General features: G+C 35.0%; 1 protein-coding gene across 1 annotated transcript; it reads left to right on the top strand.

The window, feature by feature from the left end:
• Positions 1-1,317: 1,317 nt before the first annotated feature.
• On the top strand, positions 1,318-10,921 carry LOC107453395 (solute carrier family 35 member G1-like). The gene is made up of 2 exons (XM_016070216.4): positions 1,318-1,603; positions 9,780-10,921. Exon 2 carries the CDS (start codon positions 9,882-9,884, stop codon positions 10,800-10,802), a length of 921 nt encoding a protein of 306 aa, XP_015925702.2. The 5' UTR covers positions 1,318-1,603; positions 9,780-9,881; the 3' UTR covers positions 10,803-10,921.
• Positions 10,922-11,046: the final 125 nt, after the last annotated feature.

The raw sequence follows: 11,046 nt of genomic DNA on the forward strand, positions 1-11,046 counted from the left end.
CTTCTGGTAGAATATTTCATTTCTTTTTTCTGGCTATTTACAATAGATTCCTACAGCAGCCATTACATTGACTTTAAATTCTTGCTCTTCAACAGACATTACCACACCAGGATATAACATGTCTTCGTATCTAACTATATATCAACCCCTAGCTTTTATCTTGGATTCATCATTTTCTTTTTCAAAATCTTTCACTAAAAAAACCCTTCTGGTATGCCTTCTTGTACTTTTAAATGGTAGATTATCTTAATGTTTTTAATCTGTGGAGCTTTTGAGAATAGAATAGACACTCCACTCATCTGTTCTAGATACTCGCACTCATTTGTTTTTTTCTAAACATAAAATACATTTCGAATGATGGAACATTACGAATTTTGCTGAAGGCTTCCTTAGTCAATCCGAACTTTTCATGACACTTACAAAGATAAACATTTCTTGGAATTTTGCTACTAAGCAAGACATGTTTTGGACGGAGCATGGAATTGCCCAGTTTCTAACTCTGCTATACAATACAAGGTCATTCATATAAATTGTTAACTTGTAAAAATATTTATCATCTTTAACTTCTTATTGTGCCACATTTTCTATATTTCTGTGTTTAAATAAATTTATTTGAAGAGCAAATTATTATTTTTTTCAAATCCCGTTAATCATTCGTTTTTTTTAACCATTGACAATATTAATGAAATACTTTACTTACTGTTTACTTTATAATATTTTTATTAATTATAATTATATCGCTCATAAGCAAATATTCTTTTTTAAAAAAAAGTATCAACTTTAAACGGAAAATAACAAAGATGATTGATAGGTTACTGCTGATAGCGACGAGTGGAGTCTGCCAATATTTTAAAAAATGCACGATACTTGAAAACTTCCTTAAAAGTAAGTTTTAAACGCATGGATTGAATATCCGAACTTTTAAATTGGGAAGACAAGAATTTAAAATGAGTATTATATAACGCTATCCTATGGTTCGAGGTATAACATATGATGATCCAAAGTATATAATACAAATTAAACAAACACAAATTACTATATATACGATTTCATAATACAGTAATGGTATAGAAAGCATATATATTATTACTATAGTGAGTTGTAATATTTGTTGAAAACTAACAAATTTCATACAATATTTTAAATCGTGATAAATAATTCTAGCAACGAAGCACATATGATTATTAATCAGCAAAATGTCATACCTGTTATATCAAGAATTTATTGTTTATCATCCCATTTTTATTATAACGAATAACTAAACTGGCTTGGTTTGGTATTGATTGGTTTATTAGTATTGTATACATTTGCAGACTTGTGAGCTGAATTAAGGCTTATTAACCCTCGCCAAGTAGGACAGATATAGAGAAGGACATCATGAAGATACATCCACAGTAGTGGAGTTAGCGAGTTCGAATCCCGTTGTTACCCTGTATGTATCTTCGCTATACGAACGAATTACAGAACGAAGATAGAACGAAGTTACATGCTGGGTAACAGTGGGATTCGAGCCCTCTACCTCCACGCTTCGCACCGCGTTTCGTGGGCAATACCAGTCTGCCAGCCAGAGAAGTCCCCTAACTCAACTGGAAGAGTGCTGAACGTAAGTGCATTTAAATATGCTCAGCCATGTTTCTTTAATTCAAGCGAAAAGCGAATGTAATTTGTATATCACGAGCTCTTAAGGAAACAACGAGACCGATACTTACCGAAATTTCTTAAGCGGTTTAAAGAAAAGTTTAAAAAAAGCTTTACAGGTTACAAAACTTCGGATTGCATTTAAGTATTAAAAAAAATTGTAAGCATAATTTGCATTGCTTGCTTGGAAACATCCGTTACATTGTGTAGGGACCTCCGTGGTTTATTGGTGTTACCCTACCACCAAACGCTTCGAATTTCATAGTGAACCTAGATTAACTTTATGCTGCCTTCTCTAATTTGTTCTAAGTGTCGTTGAACTTAATAAGAGTTTATAAGCTGATCTTCATTAGAGGAGTTTATAAGCTGATGCATTGGGTATACAAGCCTGTTTAGGTATTTGAATTAATAAACATTTTAACAAAGTGCAGCGATTAAACAAACCGGAACATTTGCAATAGGTATCTACATTCCTGATCCAATCATTTATTTGGTTTTATAAATCTTTAGATCTGCAAGATTAATATCTATAAATTAAATAAACCACTTATGATGGAAATCGAACTGATATTTACCGAATTCCACAATAATTGACGGAAGGATAAATTTTTTAGGCAACTCAATTTGGTTTTCTATTTGCAAAGAAAGGTTAATTGGGTCGGCTTAGGATGCATAAAACTCACTTTACATGATGCTGATGTTTGGATGCCAGTGATGACCGATAAATTCAAGTACTGTTTGCTCAAAAAATATCGCCAGTGGTAGACACTAGGATTACCGATGGTCAGAAAGAGTAGCCTCTTATGTCTGCCCTGTCTTCGAACGTATGTACTCCAAATTTAAAGCGAATTGGCTCAGAATTGTTGATTCCTATAAGGGACATACATACAAACTTACATACGTTCCAGAACAATAAAGAAATATGTTAGTTTATTTATATAAATCATCAGCTTTACCCATCACTTCTCTAGTACAAAAAAGAACTTTATTGGTGATCTATTCATTTTGCAATCTAGGAAAAAATATCAAACATTACCGGAAGACTTGCTCTCCACTTCTGACGTCATAGTAGGACCTTAATTCCTTCATGAGTTTATAAGGTGATTACATTGTTTATGTATAACTAAGTTTAGATGCAACTTTAAGTTATTAGATTAACCCCTTAACAGTGACAGATATTTTAGAAAAATGGACCAAAAATGGAAATTTTTTTTGACTGTTTAATTTCGTTCTTAATACTATTATAAAAGTTAGAAAATGTTTTTTGAAGTTATACTTCTTATGCGACTTCCAACAAGGTTGCGTTAAATGTCTAACGTTACATTTTTATTGGCCGGGAAATTGAGGGACTCCACGCACTATTTTTTTATTACAAAAATAAAATTTTAAATGCAGTAACTATATTTATAATTTTTACATACACATAAGAAAGTAATGGATTACACACACAACTTTTTCAATTCGAGCAAATTAAACAAAAGTTTGAAGCTAAATATAACATAACAAGTATAATATAATATAAAAACACAGCAATCTGATTTTCAATTCATAAATTTTACAAATCTTTTATGGTTTGGTATATTCCAAAACACGGTACTGCAAACCCACATTTCCCCTCCCTTGACCGAAGTCGTTATCGGTGTAAAACTTCGACCACTATAGCCATCTATTAGGAAAATAGTGAATTAGGTATCCTAAAGTAGAAACCAACTCAGATCTGGCTTACGTTAATTAAACCGTTATGACATTAAGAAAAACGTTATTTTTCTCCTGCCCCAAGTCAGTTCGGGCATCACAAATACTGCAAGTTGTTGTAGCCCGAACTGGATTCGAACGACACTGGCAAGGGGTTAAGCAAAATATGCATTTAGAAGTTCATCTCACTAAACTAATGGATGATTTTATTCGAAATCACCTGGCATAATGCTAATGCTCGAGGTTCGATTTATAAAATTTGCAACAATCAAGCTACTCTCTCCTTTACTTAGATCTGCGAGGGGCCGTAAAAACCCTATTTTCTCACTATCTAGCATAAAAAACGCACGGTGTTAGTGAAGGTGTGATAGGCAAGGAATTTATTCATAAAATTACTTTGTAATTTTATGAGAAAAGGATTATTTATGAGTAATCGTGCTTCTTACCAAAACAGCTGGTACTGGTACATTTATTTACATCGTACTGGAGCTGGAGCTGCACAATGGGCTATTGTTATACGGTCTGGGAAATATCCCCGAGGATGATCCGGATGCAACATCCCGTTTCAGAAGGAGGATACATTCACACACTATCCATCTATAGATCGTAATTTTGACCAGAACCACAGTACGATCAATCTCCGATTCAGTACCCAAAGAGATATTCATGGTTATGGAAATTTGTGACCCCGACAGATTTAGTACCAGTCCCCATGTTGTACATGGGATGTCTTCCGCCGACGGAGATCGAAATCATGACCTGACGTAAGTGAGACCAACGCCTTATCAGTCAGGCTATCCTGGCCGTTTAACCAAAATAGAGTATCTAAACTGCTGTTTGTAGAAAATGCAACACCATGAAAGAATCATCAGAATCAAATGAAATTTAATGCAGCAATGGTTAACACTGATACAAATAAATGATGAAATTTTCAAAACAAAAGAAACAAATTAAGCGTCCGAAATCAGTATTTGGTGCAGCCACCACGCGCTGCAATAAGTGCTGCTATACGACGTGGCATGGAGTCAAACAGATGTTGAATATCTGCTTGAGGAAGAGAATTCCATATCGCTTGTATGCGCAACCAAAGTTCGTCTTTGGAAACTGCAGGACGCGGATCACGAGTGAGACGCCGACCAACCATATCCCACACGTGCTCAATAGGCGACATATCCGGCGAATAAGCAGGCCAAGGAAGAAGTTGCATGCGTTGTGCTGAACAGAAGTCTCTAACAGTCCGCGCAACATGTGGGCGTGCATTATCCTGCTGAAAGATAGCTCCAGGGATGCCTTGAAGGAAAGGAACGACTTCGGGCTGTAGCACTTCACGGACGTATCTGTTGCTATTGAGATTACCCTCAATTCGTATCAAATTGGATCGTCCATGATACGAAATCGCACCCCAGACCATAACTCCGGGTGTTCGACCACTATGTCGTTCAATAATACACTCAGGAAGGCAGCGTTGACCGGCATAACGTCTAACACGAACACGGCCATCATGGGTCCACAAATTGAAGCGTGATTCATCTGAAAAGACAACTTGGTGCCAATCAGCTCGCCAGTCTCTGTGCTCAAGAGCCCACTGCCGACGCAGCCGTCGATGATCCGCCGTGAGGGGAATCCTGTATAATGGCACCCTTGCACGCAATCCACGGCGCAGCAGACGACGACGAATTGACGAAGCCGACAATTGTACACCTGTAGCAGTAGACCAATGTGCTGCCAGCTGCCTGGAGGAAGCTGTGCGATCATTCACCGCCATGCGGAGCAGGTGTCGATCATCGCGCTCTGACGTCACCTTCTGTCGTCCAGTGCCTGTTTTTCGAGTTGTTCGGTGCTCGTCGGTCCACTGCTTCCAAACTCGCATCACTGTGGAACTGTTCCGCTGCATACGAGCTGCTATTGCGCGATAGGAAAATCCTCCTTCTCGAAGGCCGATTATCCTCCCTCGTTCAAACTCCGTAAGTTGCTTGAATTTCTTATTCTTCCGTCGTGGAGGCATACTCAGGTCTCACTAAACGTTTGCCACTAACAAATAATCATAGACTATTTTCAACGTCCCGCTACAGCACTTTATTTATACGCTTTCAGCATCAATTCAGAGGGCGCTGCGCGCGCCACGCACGCGCGATGGCTCTGAAACTTTATTAATTTGCATAATATCCTATAATTGACATTTGCTGCGAATTTCATTTGATTCTGATGATTCCTTCATGGTGTTGCATTTTCTACAAACAGCAGTTTATATTGTTAATAAAAGTAAATCGACTTTTTACTGTTGCATATAACGACGAAATACATTTTCTTCATCAGGTTTGCTTTTTAGTACATAGCTCATTTTTTAAAATTTTAATTGGTATATATTATCAGAATTAATTAAGCATTGATGACAATAATAGTATGCTGATTTCTTGCGTTCTCTTAAACGAATTAGTACCATTTCTCTATTAATTTTGCTTTATCAGTACAAAACTTATTACTTTATTTATTTATTTTTTGCTTGTAACTCCAGAAGAAGTGAAATGATCATGTCTAAACACGTGGTTTAAATCAGCTTTAATTGGATACCTGTAAGCTACGTCATGCTCTTATGTCGAATCTGATTGGCTTCTGAGCCAACAAATGCCACGATTTACTTATGATGACGTTACTTGCTGGTGTTCAATTACCACTGATATAAAATTATTTACAATTTTGAAAACATAACTGTAAACAAAATGAACGCGTAGTTTCAGGTAACTCTGGGAATACTAATTAGGTGCCGTCATTCACTTACGCAACCACGATCAAGGTCACCATTCAGATAATCCGGCATAACGAAAGCAAAATAATTAACTATTACATAGCGCGCAATAAAAAACTTTTTTTGATTAGAGCTATACGTTAGCATACATCAATCAATGATGCTTTTTTTTTCTTTTAAATGGCAGGTACTGAACATTATTCTTCGCCTTAGAAGATGCCGGAATTGTTACTCATTTCACGTTATCCAGTGGGCACCCGTGATTCAAAGTCACGGAGGCGAGCAACATTACCCACGCCACACTGCCACAAACCCGTTTATAGGGTGGCCACATTCACACATCGCACACAACAGAGGACACTTGAGAGAGAAACATCTATGCCCAGAGCGGGATTCGAACTCGCAGCCATTGGCTTCGCAGTCAGGCGCGCTAACCGTTCAGTTACCTGGCCGGCCAATCAATGATACTATCTTTAAAATATTTGATAAAACTGAATCGTTAATAATTTAAAACAACAGCTTGAATACATTTTAATCTAGTTTTTTGTTTTGTTAAAAAATTTTCGTTTTTTCTTATTTGACCTTTTTTGCCTCTGGTGCACAGGTTTTCCCGGTCACAGGGATAGGGTTTGAGGGTCTTTCCTAAAGGTTTTCTTCAACGAAAAGTCTATGGAAAAAATTCCATGCCTCCCAAAAGAGGTTCTAAATAGAGCAGATCATTACAAGGAGGTGATCTTTCCTGTATATATATATATATATATAAGGGCTGTAAATTAAATAGTGGCAATTTAACCTTTAAACTCACAGAAGGGCGGGCATGCGCAAATAGGATATGGGAACGGTGAAGTGGAGCTGTTGTCGATGTGTAGAGTGCAAAAAACAGTCGATCTGCTTAGAAGGGTAGTTGTTGTGCGGCGTTAAAGTCAGGAGTTTCGTTTCCATCGCTCTAAAGCATGTTTTCAGCAGTCGTCGCTTAAAATCGAGGTTGCCCGTGGCAAAAATGNTAGCGTTTTACATGTAATTGTTACCACTTTTGTTTAAATAATAATAATTCATCTAAATATTTTTCGAAATGGCGGCCATCTTGTTAAGAAAAAGTATTTTGAAAAAGGGAGAGGATATAAAGAACAAGAATAGTTTACGTGCAGAGAGAGAGCATACCTAATAGTTTTTATGACAAGGCAAATTTCCTGAACATCACATGACACAATAAACATGTAGTTTATTCACGAAGTTTTTACTTGAGATTTTGATCACTGATATGGTTCCAAGTTTCATGAAAACAATGACACTGCCATATTCGAAAGAAAAATATCCCATTATAATTTATCAATATGGTCTATATAAATTCTTTACAGTGTCACCACAAACATTGCAAAATCTGTCTGTTGTTTTATTTTGTTTTTCGGAAAAGAGAGTGTGGTAGTAATTTAAAAGAAGAAATTATTTTGTTTTAAATTCTGTTATAAAACGGTGCATAGTGTATTAAGTTCTTACAGGTGCGATTACGAATGTCACATTAAAGGTCAGTAAATTAAAAACAACAAGTTGACATATACCATTGAAACTAAATTTTTGCAAACAATCCTGTCTCTCTAATTAATAACCTCTGGTTCAAAATATTAATTGGATGTTTTAATCATAACTGTGAAGTCGGCAGTTGAAATGTTTTTTTTTTTTTTTTTTATTTTAAACGACTTAAAACTCCTCATGCACCACAAAGTATAGCATGAGGCTTACAGTTGTAAGTAAAAAACAAAAGGAGAAAAAATTTACAAATTTACATTAGAAACAAAATTCCGCAAGGCCGCAAGACTTTCAATACTTTTGACCAGTTCTGATAAGACAGGTGGCCAACTAATTGAAAGACGTCTCAAATCAGTCTTTAAATTCATTCGGGCACTCGCATAGAGACTACAGTTGAAATGTTTGACTCTGGGATTTTCTAATAATCCGACTTATGCTCTGTTAAAATTTTCACCAAATCTTAAGACACTAAGTAAGTTTAAATTTCAAGTTGTATATTTCTTTAATGTAATGTGATTTTATGTATGATCAGGTTAAAGGTATTTTACTTAAAATTAGATTTAATAATATAACAGAATTTTTTTTCTATCTATCTATCTATCTATTTATTTAATAATTCGGTATTTTTATAGAAATTAAAACTTAGTTACGATTTAATTATTTAGATTTATTTTTTAACATTCCTAAAATAATTGTGAAAATTTTAAAACATAATTGGTCAAGCAAACAAATCGTACTCATAGCACATACGGAATATTAAGACGAATTCGAATGACCTTAACAGTGCGGAATTTAAATATTATATAACCATTTAATACATTTCTTCTTCTTGGCACTACAGCTCTGTTAACCTTGGCATTTCAGCCACAATTATATTTTAATTTCTAAATCTCTGAGAACTGTATTAAATGATATCACACTGTATAATCTCTATCTGTTTCCGTTTTGTTAAGCCTATTTCGAATGCCTCTTAACATTCTCTCTGTGTTATGTGCATGTTTTTGATTTACAAACTAATTATATTTTAGAAATTAGTGTGATTATGTTTACAAAGCTAACTGTTCTTTCTTTAAATTGTACCTTGAAAATAACTTTATAGACTTGCATGGGTATCATTTTGTTTTTACTATTAACTTTAGCGTTAAGGAATACCAAAATGGTGGCAGCTACTTTACATGAACTCGTGTAAAAGTCGTGTAACATTCTTGGTGTTTGACTACACCATGAACTATACTTGGTGCAGTGAAACACCGTGAACCAAGAGTTATCTGTGGTGTTTCATTGCACCACTTTGATGTAAAGTTGTTACCACCACTTTTATGTTGAGATACACTGAATGTTTTTATAGTGTATCCATGGTTCTTGGTTAGTACTTGCACAGCACTAATTTAAATGTCATTAAATTACTACAATGCAATATACATAATTTTTTCCTAAAACAATAACCTTTATTAATCAATTTTGTCCTTAATGTGGATTTTTGTTTGGCATCAATTAATCAAACTAACTAGTCCATTACTGCAGCTCCCATAATAGCCATAAATGATTGACTAAACAAATTAAACTTATTAGCATTTATGAACTTTTTAACCAAATAAAAACTACAAATTATTTTTAAAACATTTAATTTGAAGAATGAATTTTTTTTTTAGCGTTTTAACATTAAATCTTCATCGGTATTCTAAATTCACCTGACTGTCCGCTCTGCAACTTGGCAGAGCCCATGAATAGGATCCACCTCCGCCGCTGTGCTGCATTGCATTCCGGCTCTGAATCGTCGCTCTATTGGCAAGCCAGAGAACTTTTAGGGCAATGACTTCGGTCATTCTGTCTAGTTTATTTATTCACCTGTTTTGTCTTTGCATTTGTTTTCTGTGTTATTTCTTGTTTATGCCCTGCCATTGAAAATAAAAAAACATTAAATCTTCATTTAACTTAAGAAAAGGTATTTATACCAAATAGTTAAATTCGCAGGTCAAGACGGGATATACTATAATCCTGAATATATTTTCGTTACAGACATGAACTAAATATAAGCTGAATAACGTTTCTCAGTAAAATGAAATTGAAAAAGAATACATAATATGTATGTTATTTTTCCTCAAGTTTCCGAGGAACAGCTTTTTAAGATATGGATAGTGGGTTTAACAAAATGTTTTTTCCATTGTTTTAGATTCCTTCATTTGCCACAAAGAAAAGGAATAATATTTGATAAAAGGATATAAGAGGAATCAATAAGAATGAAGTTTCTGGAATCCGGAATTGAGTATGGAGAATGGTAGACATGATAAACATCTCGACTTTTAAAAGTTTAATACTCTCGATGCTGTCTGGAATTCTCCACTCAGTTGCTGTAGCAAACTCACAACTTCTTGAAGATCTCCATGCTGGTCAAATGACCACATACCATTTTATAGCCATTGCAGCATTTTCCCTTCCAGAAACAGTTAAAAGTGCAGAAAATATTTTCGGACCTAAAAGTGCTCGCATGTTCCTTCTGGCCCAAAGCATATGTGGTTCTATTAGTACATTTTTAACCTTCATTTCTTATGAATATTTACCAATAGGAGTATCAATTATCATTCGATCCACAAGACCAGCTTTTTTCGCTGTCGCAGCAAACATTCTTTTAGACGAGCCTTGTGGTTTATTACTATACATTACGACAACTCTCACAATAATTGCAATTATATTTACAGCACAAGTGCCACCCTACTTGTTCGACGATAGTTTTTCATATTCAAATGAATTTTTGTATGGAATTGCAGCTGCAATATTATCCCTAGTGTTTACTGCGGGACAGGTAATTATTACTAGAAAATTAAAAACTGTTAATCATGCCGTTGTCACATTCAATAGTAACTGGATGTCAGCCATTTGGACTGGAGTTTTTGCATCAATATTTGGTCATTTCAAATGGCACGAATGCGGTTTGCAAAAACTGTACGTGATTCTTTTTGGCTTCGCAAGTTATGCGTCGCAGACGTTATTAGTTATAGCTTTTCAGTATGAGTTGGTCAGCCCGGTGTCAACTGTCAGAGCGGCTTCAAACATAATTTCATCGCTTTTGTTACAGATATTTCTTTTTTGTGATATTCCTGACGTATATAGTACAATTGGTGCAGCACTGGTAGGACTTTCATTTCTTATCGTTGGAATGAAAAAATGCATTCCTGCTATGCCGAAAGACTCTTAAAAATAGTGAAAAAGAGTCATACTTATAAAACTGCTTCTTCATAAAATTCTGTATTGAATAATGATCAGTTTTAGGTTGTGTCATTTGTTAGATATTCATTAAAATCAATTTTTAGTATATGTTATTGGATTTTTATAATAGCTTATTTTGCATCTTAAAGTGTTTGAATAGAAATATACACGAATTGCATCATTTTTAATTTTGCAATTTTAAATGACGAATCTGACTATACTGTGAAGTCGGC

This window comes from Parasteatoda tepidariorum, chromosome 2 (assembly GCF_043381705.1).
Source record: "Parasteatoda tepidariorum isolate YZ-2023 chromosome 2, CAS_Ptep_4.0, whole genome shotgun sequence".
Classification (NCBI taxonomy): domain Eukaryota; kingdom Metazoa; phylum Arthropoda; class Arachnida; order Araneae; family Theridiidae; genus Parasteatoda; species Parasteatoda tepidariorum.

Coding starts and splice junctions, on each gene's coding strand:
- LOC107453395 (XM_016070216.4), top strand. CDS start 9,882: ATGGTAGACATGATAAACATCTCGACTTTTAAAAGTTTAATACTCTCG.